The sequence below is a fragment of the Cynocephalus volans genome, chromosome 7, assembly GCF_027409185.1.
Source record: "Cynocephalus volans isolate mCynVol1 chromosome 7, mCynVol1.pri, whole genome shotgun sequence".
Lineage (NCBI taxonomy): Eukaryota > Metazoa > Chordata > Mammalia > Dermoptera > Cynocephalidae > Cynocephalus > Cynocephalus volans.
In genome coordinates, this window is record NC_084466.1 from 156,130,981 (window position 1) to 156,153,494 (window position 22,514).

At 43.6% G+C, this 22,514-nt stretch overlaps 1 protein-coding gene across 4 annotated transcripts in view; it reads left to right on the forward strand.

Moving 5' to 3' along the window:
* Positions 1-22,514, forward strand: part of DOCK1 (dedicator of cytokinesis 1) — a 489,712-nt gene that overhangs the window by 165,824 nt on the left and 301,374 nt on the right. For all 4 annotated transcript variants that reach the window (XM_063103414.1, XM_063103416.1, XM_063103415.1 and 1 more), the window contains exons 24-25: positions 10,522-10,592; positions 13,789-13,895. In XM_063103414.1, coding sequence (XP_062959484.1) covers positions 10,522-10,592; positions 13,789-13,895 — 178 coding nt within the window. The remainder of the gene's footprint in view (positions 1-10,521; positions 10,593-13,788; positions 13,896-22,514) is intronic.

The following is a 22,514-nucleotide window of genomic DNA, read 5'->3' on the forward strand; positions in this document are numbered from 1 at the left end:
CTCCTTTGTAGAAAGTCAGCCGATTTCCTCCACAGCAGCACCTAGATTAATGCCTCATTGAACAGCCTTGCTGAGAGGATGCCAGAGAGTGGCATTCACAGGAGGTAATGCATACCTTGGGCATGTGTCTCTGAGGGGTTGATGGACTCCCAGGGCCATGGACATCTATGCTGCCTGGTAGTGCATATAAGTTAGGGAACAGGAGGGCAGAGGCCAAGGTGAGGGGGGAGACACCTGGTCTCCTCAGGAATCTGGATACGAGTGAAGGTGGCTGGGGCACAGCTGGGGTGGTGATGTCCGTGAGGGGCGGCCAGGAGGTAGGTGTCTTACGTGTTAGGAAGAAAAGCTGGGACGGAGGTGTATTGGGAGTCCAGCCCCCTTCAGGCACTTAAGTGGGAAGTTGGGGATTTCTCTGCAGGGGTGGGGTCAGATCAGCAGGAAGCCCCCCAACTCCCAGGGCTGCGCCCTGGAGAGGACCCACCTCTGTAGCCTAAAGGTGCATTGGAGGGCTGTGGTGACACGGCCCTGTGGAGGAGGCGCTGAGCGAAGGGACTGGAGGAAGGACCTTCTGGCTGGAAGTCTCGTGCACACCTGCTGGAGTTGGCCTGGGCCCAGGAGGGGGTATACTTCGAACAAAGCCAGTCCCAGCCCTGGGGAGTCACGAGGCAGCAGGGAGTGCAGAGAGGAGCCTGCGAGGAGGGCCCAGCAGGTGGACAGGGCCAGGAGGGAGGCCCTGTGGTTGCACCAAGGCCGGCTTTCTACATCAGTGCCCATCATAGCTCTTGAGGTGGGCCTGCTCTGCGTGCTGCTGCAGAACAGGAACGCGACCACCACCACCTGTCCTCTGACTGCACACTGTTCGTTTCCCAGGGCTGCTATAACAAATGACCACAAACTGGATGGCTTAAAACAACAGCAATTCATTCTCTCACATTTCTGGAGGCCAGGAGCCAAGAGCAGGGTATCGGCAGGCCTGTGTACTCTCTGAAGGCTCTAGGGGACCCAGCTCTGGTGTTCCTTGGTTTGCAGTAGCATCCCTCTGGTATCTGTCTCTGCCATCCCATGGCCTTCTCTGTGTGTATCTCTGTGTCTCTGTGGTCAAATTTCCCTCATTCTTCTCTGATAAAGATACTCATCATTAGATTTAGGGTCCACCTAATTCTATTTTATTTTATCTGCAAAGACTCTATTTCTAAATCAGTTCATATTCACAGGTACCAGAGTTTCTTAGTCTATTTTGTGCTGTTTAACAGAATACTTAGGACTGGGCAATTTACAACGAACAGAAATTGGTTGGCTCATGGTTCTCTAGGCTGGGAAGTCCAAGATCGAGGTGCTGGCATCTCTCAAAGGCTTCTTGCTGTGTCACCACATGGCGGAAGGCGGAGTGGAAGAGGGGCCAACCTCTCCCATTTTTATGACACTAGACCTACTATAAGGATGAAGCTCTCATGACCTAAGTACATCTTAAAAGTCCTACCTTTTCATGCTGTTACAATGGCAATTACATTTGAATGTTATTTTTGAGGGGGGCCAAACATTCAAACAATAGCACAAGGATTAGGACTTGAACATATATTTTTTTTGGTTGGGGAGCGCAGTTCCACCCACTACAGGTGGGCCTGGGTCTGGGACACAAGGCGGCCAGGGTGCAGGCGGTCTTGGGGATGGGGTGGTAGTGGGAGGGGGGGTATACTCGGGAGGGGTCCCAGAGGGTTGGGTCCCTCTTTGCTGTCACTGTGTCCTGTATCCCAAGGGCCTTCTTTACCCTGTGCAGCTGCCTCTACCTGTTGAGTGTCTACACCCCGGCCGTCCTCCCCAAAGTCTGTCTGTGAGTTGGTTGGGTGGGCAGGAGGGCGGTGAGGGTGTTTTCCTTCCTGCGTCTCTCTTCCTCCTTGTCTTGCACACGCCCCTTCTCCCACCCATTCCTGTTACTGAAAGGCTGCATTTTGGCAGATTATTCAGACCATGGAATAAAACACGAGTGCACTGTGTTACGTTCTCCACTCGCTGTTTTCAAAACCACTTTGCCGTGGCTCAGGCCCTTAAGGTGCTTTGGAACTGGTCCATTTTCCTGTCTGTTGACTTCTGAATTTCAAGTGTTGTTTAGGAAATCTCCATGGTTTAGAAGTCACATTTTCCCTCCCGGAAGCTGTCGAGACAGGTAACCAATTTGCACCAATTTGGAGGCTAGGGAGGCCTTTTCCAAGGACTGCTCTCCCTCCCCGGGCCTCTTTAGATGCATGCCTGTGCCGGTATAAAGTAAAAAAGAAAGAAGAAAAGTTCGGTAAGTTAATTCAGATTTGTTCTTGCTCAGATTACGGTCATGCTCCTCTTCAGCGTGACTTAATTCCTGGCAAATGGCTTGTCAGAGGTTAAGGAGAGCGGCGCAGCTCAGAGGAGAGGGCGTCACTCTTCATTGCACTGTGGCTTCCTGTTTGCTCCTTGCTCCTTCTTTTTTGTCGTACTTCCTGTGACACAGTTTCTGCCATGGAGCCTGTAGTCTGCTGGGCATCTGTGCTCTGCAGAGTCATTGTAGCTCTGTCCTGATTCCCTTGAGTCATGGTGGCTTTTGCCCTGACCCTTTATTGTCCCTATGGTTCAGTCCATCCTTGACCACACTCCCTTCTGGTCTCTCATGTGCCCAGCATTGGGGAGATGGTGACGAACAGGTGCAGGCCTCCACTGCTCCTTCGAGTTATGTTTCTTGCCACTTTTAGAGACGGTGTATGAGAGAGAAGAGCAGGAGGTTTCCTTAGCCCAGGGCTGGACACAGAGAAAATGGTGATCATTGCACAGCACAGCTACTTGTGGCCAGAGTGGACCAGCTCCTTGGATTTGGTAGCTTAGGTCTTGCCAGGTTGACCCAAGGGCTGTGGGCTTCTTTGTGCTGGTCACTCATTTGTGACACATGCACATGGGTCAGGAACCTGCTAGGTGTGTGTGTGTAGCTGCATTTTACAGACAGGATCCAGAGATGCTAAAAGGGATCCTGCACAGTGAAGACAACATTTCTTTCCCTGAGAAACCGGGGAGACCTTATACCCGTTGCTGATATTCTCCAAGGAAGGTGTAATAAATTGATTTTTATGTTTAGGAGCTTGAACTGGATTCATTGGAAAATCTTAGTAAATTTGTACTTTCTTCATTAATTTTTGGGGTTGGGCTTCATGATAGATAAACATGCAGATACTCTAGGAACAGTGTCACTCAGCAGCTAAATTGACGTTTGGGATTGAATGAACCGTAGTGGTGGTGGTAGGGATGGGGAATGCTATTTTAAAGACCAGAATCTGCTTAGAAGAAGCTTGATCACAAAGAGAAGAGGTATTTTTAGATTTAAGATACATAAGGTATAGTGGTCTTTATTTAATAGGACTAAGGCATTAAAGCAATTGCGGTCATTGTCTTTCTTTTTGTTCTGGATTCCTGTAACATGTACACCACAGTAGTGCATCTTTGAATCTCTCCAAAGCGCTGTGAGTGTCCATCCTTTAGTGGCATCAAGCTGTCATGTCCATCCAGTCCAGTCCAAGCTGGACTGTCTCATCCAGTCCCTGGGAAAGAACACAGCTCAGATGGGTCCAGGGGCACCTATTGGCGGAACGGGTCTGCTACACTTTCCTCTCTCCAGATTATCTTGTCCTTCTGAGGCTGTTTGGCTCTGCCACAAATCTTCCAAAGACAGAACATTTAAGTCTGAAAGGAGAATTTGTAGACCATATATATTTTTGCTCAAAACCTCCAAATGGAATCATTTTAATATGCGTTTTCTGGAGAAATATGTAAATTAATAATTGCTTCATACATTATTCAAGAAAAACTTATTTTGTATCACCGATAGCTCTTCTAATCTTATATAAAGATATGCTAATGGATTTAATTAAAATAATTATACTGAATAATGTCACCTGAACTTTACCCTAAAATAGTATCTATTAATCATCATCAGTAGCAATATTTTTAGCCAGAGTGACACTTACAACATTAAACCTATACTAGATAAAAAGTGCATTTTTTGTTTTGTTTTACAGTTTGGATTAAGTTGGCATTCTCATGAGATGCATGACAATTAAATTGGCTTAGAGAAGAGCATAAAATTTATTTAATTTCTTTAACCTGAACTATTTCAGCAATTAGAAAACTTGTAACATTTTCTACTGTTCATAGTCTTTTTATGCATTTCCTTTGCCTCTAAAACTTCAGTTTTAATGTGTTTCTTATCCATTTGATTTAGTTTTGACTTCACTTTCCTTCCTAAGAACTGTGATTGCTGAATGCTGTGAGTTCTTGATTGCCTGAATATTAAGAGATCAACCCAATTTTAAGAGGGACACTGAGAAACCTGCCTGTCTTTTAATATAAATAGAAATAGCTTCACTATTGGCTGTGATTCTCTAGTGTTGTTTCTAGTATCTTTCCATGGTTTGCTGACTTTCAATCACTGCTCCATAGTGGGAATCCGTATCTTATTTGGCTGTAATTTTAGTTTTTGCCTAAGGCCTTTGCATACCTGAGTGTGCATGGCACTCATGTGTGTGTTTTCTATGTGCTACTCGGTCCATGCACACGTGTTCATTGCTCCGAAGCCCAAATGCATTTAGAATTGGGCCTGTTCAGCCTCAGGTAGACAGATGAAAGCTTTGCCAAGTTCAAAGAGAAATGCAAGCCAGGACTTAAACTGCCATTAAGTTAATTTAACTAGGTTCAGAATTAAATCTGAACAAACATGCTTAAAAAGTAAACATTCATTTGATAAGTTCACTTATAATGTAATGAGTAGGAGATGAGTAGCAGTGAATAGATCTATATTCCTGTGTAGTTCTCTTCTCTGTTTATGGGTAGGCCAGGTCATAGGGTATGTTCATACAGTGCATGTGGTCCATGGTTCATAGCCCTAGAGGAGGGGGCTGGAGTAAGAGGCCCCCACTCCAAACTTGTTTCTGTCTCTTAGGGACATCCACAGGCCTTGTCCCTCCTTTCACTCTTGTCCCCCACCCCATACTCCCAATACTCCCAATTGATTGATTAGCGATCAGCCCATTGTGCTGCAGGGAACCTCGCCAGGGCTCCATAGGACAGGGGGCTGGGAGATGCTGCCATAACCGGCTCCTCACCCATAATTCAGAGGAGCCTTGTACATTCTGAGAAAGATTTTATTTAAACAAAGAACTTCACTGATTTGCAAAAATAACAAAAAATCAAACAAAAACAGAAAAATAAAAAAACAATCACTGCTCTCAATTTCTAACATCCTCACTTCTTCTGTAGCTTGGCAACTGGTTATACTTAATATTTGCCACAGTGTTTAGCACTTTATAAATGAATGTTTGCATGGAATGAAGAGTCAGGTCTCAGAGATTTACACATTAAAGAAGTTTTCCACATTAGCATCTGTGCCCGTCCAGACATCCTCCTGCTGCCGGTGCTGGAGGCAGCCAGTGCTGGAGGCAGCCAGGAACAAGGTCAGTGGAGTCCCGGCATTGTGTTGGGATCAGGAGTTCAGTGTGTCACATGCACCACAGGTCATTCATTCTTGCAGCAGCCCTGCGAGGCAGGTCTTGTTGGTCGCCACCGTTTTAACCTGCAGAAGCACCGACAGGAAATGCCACCTTCCCAGATATACACGGCAAGTGGTGGTGGCAAGATTTGAACCCAGAGAGGCTGGCCCTGGAGCCCTGCCCTTATCCAGTGTGTGACACTGCCTCCTGCTGATGTCCTTCTGCAGTCCAGATTCCTCCAGCATTGTCTGTCCACAGTGCAGGGGCCCCTGCTTTGTTGGGGGCTCTTCCCCTCAGCCGGCTCCTGAAGCCTCCTCTCCGTCTACTTGAAAGACCCGACTTAAGCGAAGCTGCCTGAGCCACAGAGGAAGCTGAAGCTCTTTGCTGCAAGCATGAGCAGAAGCCAAACACTGGACGTTCTTGACAGACACTCCTGCCAGGCTGTGGTCCTTAAGGATCGTGGGCGATGGAACTTGCCTGTCTGTCAGGGTGAGTTAGAGAGCCCGTGTGGGGGACGTCAGGGCCCCCTGTGTCCTGGCTGGTGGACCGGAGGGGCATACAGTTTTTTCTCTTGGTTAAGGACGGCGATTTCTGTGGTGGAAGACAGAGAGGTGGCATGCTTCCTGGGACGAAGTGCAGCCAGTCTGCGGGGTCATGGAGGGTCGACTGTGTCCAGTGTCCTCTGCAAGGACAGAGAGAGACAAGAAAGAATGAAGTAGGCCCTGTCCTTCCCATGAGGAGCTCACTCTCTGTGGGGAATTTGGACAAGTGGACCTTCTATTACAGTCCATAATAGGAATGTCTCTCAATCCTAATCCAGTGTCCGTGTGTCCTGGAGAAAATGGAGGGACTTAACTGTGTGTGTTTGGGGGGGTGGGGGCTGGGCTGGGGCAGGGAGCAGTGATCCAGGAAGAGGGAACAGCATGTGCACAGGCCTCTGAGCTGGCAGAGGCCTGGCCGCCTGGGAGACTGGAGAAGGCTCAGTGGTCGGAGAGTTGCGCAGGGGAGGCTCAGGCTGGGGCGAGTCTGGGGAGGTGGGGCCAGAGCCCAGGCCCCCCAGGATGCTGGTAGATTGTCCTGCACCCCCTGAGCAGAGGACATCAGCAAAGGCTCTAAATTAGATCTGCATCTTGGGAAGGCTCCTCAGGTTGCTGAGTGAGGAATGAACTTGGGGGGACCCGAGTGGAGGCCGGGAAGTCAGTTAGAGGCTCTGGCAACAGAGCGAGTGTGATCGGTTAGAAATGGGTTGTGAGGAAGAGGGGACACCAGCCTGATGTCTGGTCTCTATCATGCAGCACCCTGAGCTGGGCCTCTGGGGAAGGACAGGTAGCGGTGTCCCCATTGGGGCAGGTGGGGTTTGCAGTGTCTGGGACCACGAGTGCAGAAGTCCTGTGGCTGCTGGGTACGTGGGTGTCAAGCTCAGGAGAAACGTGAGCCCTGGAGATGGGGTTGGGAGGCCATAGCTTGCAGGAGGTGGGGCCCCTGAGGGGACGGGTGGAGGAACTACAAGGAGCAGCCCCAGGTAAGAGGGTGTGGGGGACAGGGCCCTGCACAGGAAGTTGGGAAGGAGGGCAGAGAGGAAGGTGGTCACCCCGGAAGCACGGGTCACAGATGCCCCAGGAGGGAAGGGGGCAACGGTGTCATGGGAGGGGTCACATAGGAGTATGCCTGAAGTCCCTGTGGCCTTGGCAGGAACGGAGGCGCGGTGGGGCTGAGCTCAGGCTGCAGTGGGAGGGGGTGTGCTGTGCGGGGAAGTAGAGGCTGGGGTAGCCACAGTTTGGCAATTGTCTGTGAGGAAGGAGGAGGGAAGGGGTGGGAGCTTGGGGTGGTTTTTGAGGTGAGAGGCTGGCGTGGGCTCCATTGCAAGAGAAGGAGCCGGCAGGGGCTGAGAACCCAAGCCCTGTGGAGAGGGGAGGGATGGCAGCGGGCTGGAGGTCCTGGAGCAGATCGCAGAGAAGGGACAGAACCCAGCGGGGGAGGTAGGAGGAGGTCCTGGAGCAGATGGCAGGGGAGGGACAGAGCCTAGCGGGGGAGGTGGTGCAGAGGCCCAGAGTGGTGGAGGAAAGCTGCTGCCTGTCCCCATCACCTGGACTGTGAAGTGCTGGGACAAGTGGGGGAGGTTGAGCACCGTGCTTTCACACAACTGGCTTTGGAGGCGGATAGACTGGCTCCATGTCCTAGCAGGGCCAAGTCCAGGCCAATGATGTCACTTCTCCTGTGCCTCCATTTTCTCATGTTGAAAGGGGATCATAATAGACCTCTCTCATAAGGTCGTCATGATGACTTGTGTCACAAGGCAAACACTGGAAAACATGTCTGGCACGTGCATAATATCCACGTTTTATAGATTAGGAAACTTGAACTCATTTCAAATGACTCGAATCTGGCCACTTAACTCATGCACCAGAGTTGAGACTCAGGCCCTGCTTTCTTTCAGGCATTTGCCCTACCAAATAGGTATGGAAATATATCCAGGTAATGTATTTTTGATCTTTTAAAAAAATGAGGTATTATTTTCAGACCGAAATATTTGCTCTTTCTTATCGGACAGTTCTGCCAGTTTCAAAACAGGCGTAATACAGTCACCCCTTGGACGGGTCTGTCAACCCCCTGCATTCCTCCACCCCCTCTGTAGATGACACCTCCCCACCCCCAGCAGCCACTGACATATGGTCTCCATCCCCGCGGTTTTGCCTTTTCCAAAACGTTATAAAATGGAATCATACTGTGTGTAGCCTTTTGAGTTTGTCTTGTTTTATTTATTAGAGTGCATTTGAGATTTACCCATGTTATGTATAATAGTGACTTGTTCTTTTTTGTTACTGAGTAACATTCCATTTTATTGATTCACCTCTTGAGACATATTTGGGTTGTTTCCAGTTTTGGGCAATTACAAACAAAGCTTACATAAACATTCACATACAGCGTTTTTGTGAACACGGATTTTCACTTCACTTGAGTAAATACCCAGGAACACAGTTTCTGGGTCCTGTGGCTGGTGTGTATCTTACTATAAGAAACTAACTGCAGAACTCCTTTCCACTCAGACCACCAGCAAACATATGCAAACAGCATATTGTTCAGATTTTTGCTTTTTTCTTAGCAATTCTAACAGATATTAGTGGTATCTCATTGTGGTTTTTATTTACATTTCTCTAATGAGTGATAGAGCTGGGCATCTTTTCAAGCGATTATTTATGGTTCATTTATCTTCTTTGGGGAAGTGTCTCTTTAAATCTTTTGTCCATTTTTTTGGGCGGGGTTGTTTGTTTACTCATTATTGAGTTTTAGGAGTTCTTGTTTTATTCTGGATAAAATCCTTATCAGATATGTGATCTGCAGTCACTTTCTCCCTGTGTGTGTCTGTGTTTTGTTATCTAAGCAGTGCCTTTCAAAGAACAGAAGTTCTTTAATTTGTGTTTTTTCTTTTACAGATTGTGCTATTCATGTCATATCTAAGAAATCTTTGCATAACCCAAAGTCACAAGTATTTTTTTTCCAAAAGTTTTATAGTGTTAAGTTTTATATTTAAGATCCATGATCCATTTAAAGTTAACTTTTGTATAGTGTACGAGGTGTGGAATGAAGATTTTATTTGGTTGTGGGGGGGGGGGTACCGTCTACCTTTGTTACAAATACATTGACCGTGTAAGTTTAGGGCAGTATTTTTCAGTGGCTGGCCGTTAGAGGGATCCGAACCCATGACCTAGGTGCTACAAGGCTGTGTTCTAAACACCTGAGCTAACTGGCCAGCTCCTAGGGCAGTATTTTTAAAGTGGGTTGCTGCCTACTTGCTTTTGGAGAACGTTGGTAACAATTTTTTATGTAATAGGTGTAGTGTATTTTCCAGTGTTCAGAGTGTTATCTATTTGATTTTGAGCTATAATGCAATCCCTTGAAGTATCTGGCATGAACATTATTTCCCCCATTTAATTTAGGGAGGTAGAGCCCAGCCTGGACAAAGAATTACTTAGAGGCACAGGTAGAAGGTGACAGAGCCAGGGACGTAGCACTTAAAATCCAGGAACTTTTCCCAACAGGATGTAGCCAAAGGGACTGAGTCTCCAGCTTCCTCCAAACTGAGTTTTAATTCTAGCTTAGGTTGTATGAGCTGTGGGGACAGGAGCAAAGAAGTTGACTTCTCCATTGTCAGTTTCTCTCCTTCCCACACAGCTAACCCCAGTAGGAGGTCTATTAGTATTAAAGTTAAAACATACAAGGATCCTAGAAGGTGTGTGGCATGTAAGAGAGTCTGTCATTATTACCATGACTCTCTCTTGAGGGTGTGGGTTTTCTAACATTACTAAAGAACAAAATGATTTATAGTTAAGGGACACACAGATTACAGAACATTTTTGGAACAAAGACAATTCATTTAAATGATTAGTTGTGGAAGAGCCCCAGTGAATTGAATGGAATAGGGTTCTTCTGATGGGGCAGGTCTCCATTTTGCTTTAACCCTAACAAAGTGTGGCCCACAGTATAGGCACTTGGTCAGCAGATGACAAGTGTTGGCTTCTGTTAATATTGCTCTATTATTTTGTGTCAAGACAACCATGTAAGAAATTACTATTTGGAAATACCACATGTTCTCACTTATTGGTGGGAGCTAAAAATTAATATATAAATTCACACACACACACACACACACACACACACACAAACCGGGGGGGGGGAAGAAGATATAACAACTACAATTATTTGAAGTTGATACAACAAGCAAACAGAAAGGACATTGTTGGGGGGGTGGGGGGGAGGGAGAAGGGAGGGAAGTTTTGGTGATGGGGAGCAATAATCAGCCACAATGTATATCGACAAAATAAAATTAAAAAGAAATTACTATTTGTGTGTCAGAGATTTTTTCCTTTCTCTTTTTTCATCGTGTTTAGCCATTAGCCCCTTATCTGGAAGTGATCTTTCTCTATTTAATATTTCTGTGGTTCTTTATAGGAATTACAAATTTGTATTAATATTCACCAACCTACATTTGGCTCAACCTTCTTTTTTTCTTGGTTTGCAGGGGGCAGCGCTGAAATACTTGCCAACGATTGTCAATGATGTGAAACTGGTGTTTGATCCCAAAGAGCTCAGGTAATGAAGCACCTGAGGCGACTGTTTGCCGTGTGCCATGCGGGGCCTTTTTCATTGAGCGCATTCAGTTTATGGGATGCTTGGGATTCTCTCCAGTGTCTGCATATGTCAGTGCCCTGGATCATTCTGGAATGTGTGCTATTGGTGGTGTCTGTGACACTTGCTAATTATGACTATATGGAAAAGCCATCACCTGTCAACAGTCACAGTATTTTCTTTAGGAGATTGTTTACCGCCCGATGGCTACATAATACAAATCTGGTATTTTGCACACTTTTAACGTTTGAATTTCAATATGTGGCTGTTGGTTTTGTTTTTGTTTTCAGCACCTAATAAACTTCACATAGGAGCTTTAACATTTGTGTCTCACCTGCCGCTTCTTCTATAACACGTACAGCTTCTCTTTGTGAGCTCCCAAATGAGGGACTGTAGGCCTTAGGCAGAAGAATCAGAACTTGTCCTCTAAGAAAATAAAATTAAAAAAGCACAAAAAACTGTAAAAAACTGCAGGGAAGCTGGTCACTGGGCTTTCAGACTGAAAAATGAGGCTGATGACCAAGTCCTTTCTTTTTCTTCCCAAACTTGCTGCCCTTCAGTGTCCAAGCCTAGTCCTTGTTGCTTCATATGTGATGTCACTACATTCTGAAAAGTGCTGTTATGAGCAAGTGAAATGCACAGGTTTTCTGACCCCAGGCATCTCATAGCATAGTCCTCTTCTGCTTTTTGTTTTGGTTTTGATCTGACACAATAAATGACCAGCAGGTGATGACACCCTCCCACCTAAATATTAGTAAAGAGCCATCTGTCCCCTGTGTGTTTAAACTAAATAAAAAATCATCCTTCCTGTACTTTATGTCCACCATCGGTCACTCATGCCTGGGGAGACAGTGTCCCCCACGAATCATCGTGTCTCTATGTGCCCGAGGATTTAGTGTCCTGCAGGAGCATGTTTATTTTCTGCTCCCGGGGCACTGATGATGATGGTTTTAGCTCAGCAGGCCCTAACAAGAAAAGAGGAAACAAATGGGCCCAGGGGTAGTTTGTCTGCCCAGCTGGGTCTCTGTAGAGTCCTCTCCTTGCAGCATGGTTCTCAAAGAGTGGTCTCCAGAATGGTAGCATCAGTAACCCTGGGCACCATTGAGTTTTAGTGATCCTCCTGCTATTTCCAGTTAAATGCTCATGTTTGAGAAGCTCAGGTCTGGAGGAGCTGAGAGGAAGCCGTGGCTGGAGTGGGCTGTGGCCATGCTCTGGGCCTGTCCTTCTCATTGTGTGCAGGGATCAGCCCTTCACCTGTGAGGAGGGTGTTGTCGATGCTCACAATTGGTGCTTGAGTCACATGCTTGGAGATCCATGGAGGACCTGCTTATTTAGGGCCAATCTAGTCTGCCCTTGCTCCTTCTGCTCTTGATACATGTGTCCCTCTTCAGTGCCTTTTATACTGATTTAAAATTGATTCATGTTTTAATAAAACAGAAGAGATCACAGATGAGAGTAACTCAAATTAAGTCTACTATTGAAAAATAGCAAGAGAGTTCTGGATCCTTTACGCATACATATACATAAACACCTAAAAAAAGTCAGCATACTTTTCTCTGTGATCAGCTCCTGCAGTTAAGACATGTGGTTTTCCTATGGCATGAAGTCATCTTCTGCATCATAAGTTTTAATAACTTTCATGGGTTCCATCCTACTCTGGTTCATCATTTAAGCAGGAACAGTAGACACTGACATCTATTATGTGCTTTCTCCATACAAAATGAAAGTCCTGTACATAAAGTACTTTCCATGTATTAGTCCATTAATCTTTACAACAATGATGTGACATAGGTTCTATTGTTAGCTAATTTTACTCTAAATAATCTGTCCATGATAACTCAGCTGGTGAGTGGCCAACCTGGCTTTCTGAGTACAAAGAACAGGCTTCTAACCACTGTGCCCCCTGATGGGTGTTCAGTTGTGTCCAGTTTTTTATTATTATAAAAATATGGCAGGATAAAATTTTCAGTAGCTTAATTGCAATATCCACCCTTATTTTATGTCGTTAGGATGAATGAAGAAGTGGAATTACTTGGTTTTGCTTTTTCTTAAAAGATTTTTAATAGATATTATTTTTGCCCTTTACAAGGTCAAACCAACATTCTGCGAGTATATGTTGGTGTCTGTTTTCCCAAACTCTGCCAACACTAGGAATTGTTATTTTATAGACCTTTGCTGATCTAATTGGTGAAACAGTATCTCACCTTTTATTCTGCATTTCTTTGGTTACTAACGAGTTCTTCATCTAATATTTCTTCATAGGTGTATTGGCCATTTGTAAAAGTAAATTTTTTAAAACAGCTTCATCACGTATTGTTTACATGCTATAAACTAACCTGTGGTTTTTAGTATATTTACATAATTGTGTGACCATCACCACAGTCCAATTGTAGAATGTTTTTATTACCCTAATAAGATCCATTGTGTCTATTTCCAGTCATTTCCCAATCTTACCCCCGTCCCTAGGCCATCACTAATCTAGTTGCTGCATCTATAGATTTGTCTTTTCTGGGCTTTTCATATAAATGGGATCATTTAATATGTGGCCTTTTATAACTGGCTGCTTTCACTTAGCATAGTGTTTTCAAGGTTTGTTCATGTTATACCCACAATCAGTGCTTTCTCCCTTTTTTTAGGTGGATTGTATGGATATTCTACATTTTGTTTATACATTCATCAGTTGATGGATATTTGGGTTGTTTCTAATTTTTGAAGATTATAAATAATGCCACTTTAATTCATGTGTAATTTTTTGTGTGGATATATATTTTCATTTTTGGGGGTATATACCTAGTGGTGGTATTGCTGGGTCATATGGCAACAATGTTTCACATTCTGAGAAAAGGCTAAACTGTTCCAAAGTGGCTGCATAGGTTTACTCCCCAGTGGTATGAGGGTTCCAACTTCTTCACAGCCTCACCGACACTTGCTTGTCTGTCTTTTGGATTATAGCCATTTTGGGGGTTTTGAAATGAAAATTAACATACTAAAACCACCACTTTTTTGGATGAGATTTTGGCCCATATTGTGTAAGTGGGTTTGTCTAATGTGCTGGTGGCATTTAATGATCATTTAATGACCTTACCTCTCAGTATTGTAACAGCGTTGGATCATTTTGCTGTGTATCTCTAAATCATTTCACTTGTGCTTTTCCTCATAGCAAAATGTTTACTGACTTCATCCTGAATGTTCCCATGGGTTTGCTGACCATTCAGAAGCTCTACTGCTTGATCGAAATCGTTCACAGTGATCTCTTCACACAGCATGGTGAGTGGAACCCCAAGAATGATTAAATTGTCACATTATCCATTATCTGTACTCAACCCCTCTGAATTCTCTTCTCCTTGCCAAAAGGAATGGAGGTTGCAACCAATTAAAACAGCTCCATTACAAGACAGGAAGATTTAGCCCGTACAAGAGAGTGGTAATGGACACAGAGTGTAGGTAATAGATCATTGAAAAATGAAGGCAAAAGATCGTAGTTTCTAATGTAGGTGTATGCCAAGCCCTCGTATAATCAGTATACATTGTAGCCTTTTAATGTGTGATTGTCTATCTTGGGGAGACAATCACCTGCTTCCATTGAGATGATTGCAAAGAAAAAATTCAAGTTTTCTTTAAATTCAGAAATAATGGTTCTGTCTTATTCTGAACTTTGCATTCTTTGACAGGGTTTCTTCAAATGCTGCTCGAAGTAATAAGAATTTTAATGATTCCTCAACTCATTTGTCCTAAGAAACACCTTATATTTCTCTGCATTATCTTCCCACCCTTTTTATTAATCTTTTTTTTTTATTTGGGCAGATCGAATTAATATTTTATACTTGTCAAGCAGTTTTATTGAAAGCTTAAAACCTTTGCATAAAACCTTCCTCATTTATTTGCAGCAAATGTGAAGTGTGTTGAGTGACATCATGACCTAGAGGTTTAGATTTATTCTATTCCTTTGCAGCATTTGGCTGCCTTGTTTCTTTTCTTATGTCCTCATGGATGGTTTTGCTTGTCATTCCCTCTGCTATTCTAGGGATAGAGCAGCCCAGCCTTGGGATGTCCCCATTGAGTTCCTGGCTGGACTGAGAACTCACCTTGTGTCTGGCTTAGTCCTTTGTGCCTTCTGGGCTGGTAGACCCTGCGTTGCCTGTTTAATCTTATTTCTTGATTTAACTTTATAAATTGCACTGGAGTGTATACTTGCTGCTAAGGCTTACGTTAAGAGAAAATGTTAAGATTTCCATTTGCGTGGGAGAGTTCTTCTGGAGAAAAAACATCAAACCGAGAAGTGGGCTTTCTGCATCCCCTCTTTGCAGACTTGTCTCTGAGTCAGAAGTCCTTTTCTCACTTTCATAAGAGAAAGTCACCTCTCACCATTGTCGGGGACTCAGAGTACACGAATCTCCATTGAGCCATCAGTCCTGACTGTCCTATTTCAGGTTCTCATTGGAGGGTTGAATCTTGAATTGCCCAATCTCCAGGTGTCACCCAAAGCTTGGGGACACTAAGAAGCTTAAGGAAAGCCTGCTGATGGAGGTGATTGGTTGGGACCCTGCTTTGATGTTTCCTTCCAAAATGACTAAACTTATACCAGAGCAAGTACAATCTCCTGTAAGTTTTATGTCTGAGTTAGGGTTAGGGTTAGGGTTAGTGATGTTTCCTCTCAACCATCCAGTGCCAAGACACACACAGATGCACAGTACACACCGTATACACGCTACCACCACCACTACTATCATCCATATCTTCACTGAGTTATAGCTGTCAATGAGTGCCAGTTGTCAATGAATAACAATTATCAGTACATTGTCAGTGAACTGTGCTTGACTTTTATTGAGGGTTGCTATAAGGAAGACCATCTTCAAGACATATTTATATATATTTCAAAATTTCTTTTGCAAAACTTTGTTCCATAAATTTTGTAGCTCCTTTTAAATAAGGACCTTAGACATAAAAGATTCAATTAAAAATACTTAAAATAGAAATTCTTTTAAGAATATATGTCAAGGAAAATTATTTTTTCTATTGAAGCTTACTCTATTTCTTTATCTAGTAGAAAGCTTGAAGGAAAACTTATTATTTTTGGTGATTATGTCAGCCTAGGTGATTGTGATTGTGTTCCTTTTCCTGTCTACCATACCCTGTTTCTGTTTTCACTCTTGTTCTTTAAGTGTTTTATTATGGGCTGCCTCAGGTCCTGCTTTGGAAGTATGCAGCATGGAAATAAATACACTATCTATCCAGTAATGTAATATTTTAAAATAATTAACCTTCTGTCTCTTTAAGTACAAAGTTAGGATTTTGATCTCAATAGCAAGTTGTACTCAACATAGTAAATGAGATTGTATGAAATATATGAGTCCAAAATTATCGTGCGCTAAATGAGCCAAAATTAGCCTGAAGCTTCATGTCTTACAAGCAGCTCCAGAATTGCCCGATCAGTAGAGGCTGTCTAAGCCATAATCGGCAGCCAAATGTGCTTCTAAACACTTAGTAGCTGCCTAGAAGCATTTCAGAATGCGTGGGCCAATGTGCAAATGGTCCCACTTACAGGCGTAGAGTTTTAAGAATCTTTCATGGTGAGGATAGCAAAGGCAGCCCAGTTTTTCTTGTCTGCAAGCTCTCTGCTTCTTCAAAGCAGCCAACAACTGCCTTGCCTCCTCGTCAGGAAAGATTTATCTGCAGAAATCTCTGGTTAGTCTGTTCTTACAAAGATGTCACTACTTTTGCAAAATATTCTGTGCTACCTTTGGTATAAATATTTAAAGCCAAACCTTTTTAATGAGATATGATGGCTGTGATTTTCAGTGTGTTGTTCTGCTTCTTGTTAATTTGTTAAAAAAAAATATAGTTGTCTTTTTCTTTTTTCTTGATACCCGTGGAATCAGACAAATCAAGTGTCCACGTGTCCAGATTTTTAGAACTTGATAAGATAGATTATTTAACTGCACGTGCTACTGAATGTGCTAGCCCTTAGCAAACATCCTCGTGAGAATGTGGCTAGAGTGCATCATTGTGCGGGTCTCCCAGGTTCTTCATGGGAGCTCCAGGGTGGAAATATCCTTCAGGGTAGAAATGTCCAGGACACAGCACGTGTATTGCTTTGCTCACTAAAAGAAACCCACTGGTTGTTTTTCTCTAAAACATTTTTTTCATCCCCCTTGATATCAAAGACATTCCATAGCGTCAAGAGCCTCACTTCAGTAGAAATGACCAGTGGATCTGTTTGCAAGAGGGTGCCAGTAAATTCTGAAACTGGAATTGCTCCTCTGCAGAAAAGCCTTTCTTTGTCAAGTCTGGGTTTCAGTAGGTCAAGGGTACAATGAGGGCCTGGTTGTTTCCAGCCTTGTTTTCCCCATTTCTCTCTCTTTGCAGACGTGGGTGTCAAAGAAGCATCCAGCTGTGTTTGTTGGGCTATGACAGGAGATGTGTCTTTTGGCAAAAAGGGTTCTGTTTGGCCCTAGCCTATGTGGAACTGTCCCAAATGAGGACACCATGAGTGCTCTCCCTTCCTCCCTCTGCTCACAGGGGTGTCCAACCTTCCTGTGCCTTTTGTTCTATCTGGGCCCCTCAAGGACTGGGTGATGCCCACCCACGTTGGAGAGGGTGGAATTGCTTCACTCAAATGCTAGTCTCTTTTGGAAACACCCTCACAGACACACCCAGAGATAATGATTAACCTGCCACCTCAGCATTCCGTGGCTCAGTCATGTGACACATAAAATTCACCATCCCCGAGAGGCACTCTGATCTTCCTGCCTAAAATACTCGGAGACACTCCGCCTCATGGCTCCTCACAGCGCTCCCCCATGTGAAATTACTGTATTGCTTTACTTGTTTACTTGCTTATTATCTGTGGTCTCTCCCTAGAATGCAAGCTCCCCAACCAGGGCCTGCCGTCTCATTTTTGCTCTATTGCTGGCACCTAGAGTGGTGCTGGCCCAGGTGCGCCCACCATGTACACGTGCTGAATGAATGAAATGTACCTGGATATTGCAAACCAGTGCTTCATCTCCAGCAGGCAGCACAGAGAAGGAAGCGTGACCAGCTGTACACATGTGTAGTTCACTCCTTCTGTGGAGGGTGAAGTTTGGTGTTCCCATGGGGAAGCCAGCTGTTTCTCCCGGTCTTGGCTAAGAATGGATTTGATCAGGTGGGGAGGAAGGAGACGTTTGTAAGGAGGGGTGTAACATAAGACGGGAAGGAAGAGGAGGACTGGTAAGAGAACTGAGGTCATCTATGAGCAGTTTTAAAAAATCAAGATGGTCTTCTGTTTGCTTTTGTGATCTGATGATTCTTCCATTTTGTGTTATGGAAAATTTCAAATGTACAGAAAAGAGGGGAGAAGGGTGTAATACACAGCCATGTACTCATCACCCAGCTGCAGGAGTGATTAGCTCGTGGTCAGTCTTTGGTATCTATATGCCCTTCCCCAGATATTTTGAGGCCAGTGCCAGCCATCACAGCCTTCACTAGGGTGTCTTTTTGAATGTATGGTGGTAATACAGAGTGAGTGATGTTTCTGAAAAGGCACCTGTGAAGGGAGCTGGTATCAGTGCTCTGTCTGATTCCACCTTGGATGCTCCCGTCCCTGCTCCAGTGCTGGGGTGAAGGGCCCCTGACTCGTTAGCATGCTGTCTGCAACAAGCCCGTGAATGAGCGCTAATGGCTTCCAAGCATTGTCTCTTGATGTGACTTGACTACTTGAAAGCTGGGTAAATAGATTATGTGCTTCACAAAAAGATGACTCTTGCATATAATCTGTGGTGTGGAGTGAGCAGCTTTTCAAAGCAAGATACAAGGGAAGGAAAGGGCAAAGCTTCACAATTTATGCATTTGTCGCTTTGTTCCATGTGATTACATTGTTGCCCACACATCTGACAAAGGCTGTGAGAATTAAAGCTTAAATCCTATTACGGAAATGAAAAGTTTCCAGTGTAATTAAATTAAACACAAGAACACTGAGGTTTAGGATTTATGCCTACAAAAATGTTTTACATTAATATCATGGAAATCAGAATAAAATGAGTCAACCTGAGATAGCATTAACTTTAAAATTAGTGAGGAGCATTGGCCATACTTGCAAGAAGCCTTTGAATGAGGGTGGAAGTCCTTGGGGACATGTGCTATGACCCACATGGGCTCCTTTCTTTCCCCGAGGTTCTGAATCCACGAACTTTGGGAAGCTTGTTGCAGTTAACACCACATCATTTATTTGCCCTTCACGGTGTAATCTTTCCGTACTCCCACTTTGAAAGTGGACAAAGCAATGGACAGATTTTCTTTAGAGCCTGCCGTGTAGCTATCACCATGTCCTAAGTTTGTCTGTTTGATTTTGCAGCGGAGTGTAACATTTGAAGAATAAAGACTTGAAGATTTAAAGAGTAAAATTTTCTGACAGGACTATTGCTTTTTGGTTTTGGCAGTAGTTTAATATTCTTATCGATTACGTTTTTTGTAAGCCTGCTATTCATTGGCAGCCCTCTGTGGATGGGAGTGGTGAATACACCATTCCCTTACACCCTGGCCACTATAGCAAACAAGCTCTTTTTAGACAGTGTTCAAAAGACTTTAAAATCTTCATTTATGTTCCATGTTCGAACAATATAGAGCTTCTTAAGAATGTAGGTCTAGAGAGCTTGACTTATTTTCTTCATTCTTATTTTCAAGGTGAATTATTCTTGTAGTTATCGAGCAGAGTAAAACTCTCCTTTTTACTGGTGGAAACATTAGTTACATCAGCCCTTTGCAATCTGAGGGCAAAGTCTCAGATACCTGTTGGGGCTAGCTATTAGGAAATATCAAAACCAGATTCCTAGACTACTTTCATTGTGATTAGATTCAAGGTAGAGAATCCCTAAAAATTACTCTATTAATCAATTTCTTATACTTTAAATCATAGAAAAGAAAAACTGCATGTTTAATAGAAACCCATAATAAAATATGCATTCTTAATGCTTTTATCCATAAACAAATCAAAATAAAATCTCTTGAGCTTCTCTGCTGTGGAAAATAGAGATATGTTTCCCTTTATTGAAAGGGATCTTAAACCCAGGGCTACTCTGTAGTAGTTTGTTAACCTGATGAATTTTGTGTAGAAAGAAACATTGGTCTTGGTACAGGTTTTGCCACAGTCATTTAATGTACCTCTCATACAGCATTCTGGAATACTTTAGATAGTGGTGCTGATGACTTCCCATGACCGTTACCAGCTGTGAACCCTGAAGACTGATTTTTTAAAAATAATGGTTGAATATAAACTTCATTTTTTATTGCTTTTTTCATGCCTTGAGAAACTTTTCGTCTTTATCTGTTATACTATACCTCTTTCATTCCTCATTCTGTATATCCCTCTATATCTTTCATTATATATGTTTTTGAAAAGACCATTTGTGGGCCGAGCCCGTGGCGCACTCGGTAGCGTGCTGCGCTAGGAGCACGGCAACGCTCCCGCCGCGGGTTCGGATCCTACATAGGAATGACTGGTGCACTCACTGACTGAGTGCCAGTCACGAAAAAAAAAAAAAAAAGAAAAGACCATTTGTTAAGACAATGCAGGCTTTTAGAAATGGCTTATTGAATCTTAGAAGGGTGAACTCAATTTCAGTTTCTAATTACATCCATTTCAATTGTGTCATAATTTATTGAACATCTACCATGTGCCCAGAACTGTTGGTTACCGACTTTGATTCCTCTGAGTCTTCATAGTCATCGACTTAAAAATGTACAGTTGGAAAAGAGTAATTATCTCAATTTACAGATAAGGACACCAGAGTTAAGAAACCCTCTCCCCAGGCGGGGAGCTGTCCACCACTGTGATGCTGATTAAAGAACTGGCTTGTTACATATCCATCACCCACTCTTTTCTTAAACTGTTTCACACCCACCACATGAATAATGTATTCTGAAAACTGAATTCACTTCAGATGCCATAAGGAACAAGACAAAATACAAACTAATGGATAAATAAACACATATATAAACTAAACATACACCATATAGTGTTGTGTGCTTGTGTTCATGGAGTTTTAGTAGTTTTCTCCTTCTCTTTCTGTGTGGGAACTCTTATCTGGATCAAATTAGCAGTGACGATAGTTCCTCATAATTATCTAACCTTTATCATCATCTGTTGTCTGTTTTGTTGCCACCTCTGCATGGGCTCCTGTCCCTTTTGCTTGATGTCAAGTGCAGGAAGAACCATCAGAGAAGAGTCTGCCTCGATTGTTCTGTATCTAGACATGTGCACCCTGGACACCAGGAGGTCAGGTCCCTGAGTCTCCCCAGTTCACGATTCCTCCTAGGCCCTGAGAGCTTAGCTATGTGCCGATGTGATAGATTACACACAGTAACTTGCTTGGGACAGTGGGAAGAGCACAGGTCAGCCTGGATTCTGCTTCATGACCCCATTTTTCTTCTGCGCATAAACCCCTTTCTGAGTACCCTCCTTCCCCCGAGCCCCCACCTGATGAATTAATCTACCATATGTTTTTAACATATACATTTCATTGTCAGGGCAGCCAGGAGGGGAGTGTCTGCAGGATCATGCTGACCCTGTGTTTTTTCTCTTTGTTTTCTCATCTTCCACATGCTGAGATTCTGCCCATGGACTGGCAGACCTGTAGAATTCCTTCTGAACTCCCCAAGCCACCTCCCTGATGCAATTCCGTCCACCTGGAGAGAAGACTCCCCACCTGAGCATTTCTTCCCACACAGTCTTTCCTGGCATTTTACTTGAGTCTTTCTAATTTTCTATCTACTTATAAAAGGACTCATTTATGATTTTTTTCCTGCGTTGGTTCTTTTTTCATTTCTTTCTTCTGGCAAATTATTTGTTATTACAATACTAATGGAAGTCTAACTCTTATTATTACAGGTGTCTAAGCTAAAGGATACAAAAAGTATCTGCTACCCCACTCCCTTCTTCCAAAAGATAACTCCCTTTTTACCCAGCCTAATGGCAGCATCCAGAAAACATATCTCTGGCAAACTTCTTTTTCCCATTGTTTGATAGTCTATGTGCTGCTGTGCTCCTCCTCCTGATTTCCAAGATCCTTTCACTTGATCAGTCACCCTGCAATTAAAATTCCACGACATTGGGTACCTCAAGACTGCATTGCAGATTACTGCATTTCTGATCATTTCAGCACTCAGCCAAGTCGCACTGTTCTGACCAGAACACCTAAAAAGGTGCTGCATGGCTAGTAGTAATAGAAACACGCTGCAGGGCATTTGTGTTACTCCATTTTACAGACCAGGAAGCTAACATTCAGAAAGGAAAAGTGACCTACCAAGTGTGACTTGATGTTCATTTATTCTCCTGGTACTGCTCATTTTCATGACTTAAATTACAGTGACTCTTGGAAAAATTACTTTGCATTTGACATGTAACTATGCCTGAATCATACATGTTTACCCTCATGCATGGGTCATTTACCCTCAGGAGCTTTGGCTAGGGAATCAGGCATCTATATCCGGCTCAGTTGCTGCTTAGTGGTGTAGTTCCTGAGTGTTCTTTCACTCAGGCACTTGGTTCCCACAACTGTGAGGTGTGGACACAAGTAGATGGCTCCTGTGATCCTTTACAGTACTGGCAGTGTCTTCTGCATTTCTGTTGCTTTAAGACTGGTGTGGAGGGAGAAAATCACCTGAATAGAATGTAATATGTGGGTACAGGATTCTTAGATGGTTGAAAAATAAGATGATTGTCTTTTAAAGACGAACAGCAAGCATTCCATTTTTATGGCTCTTACTGTATAATTCTCATTAAAAGTGTTATTCTAGATCTCAGTTCTTTGTAACATGCACAAGGTTATTAAATGCACTTTATGGATCATTTGGTTAATGTGACCAAACTAAAACTTAAGAAGCACATTACTCAGTGTTCATAAAAATGAA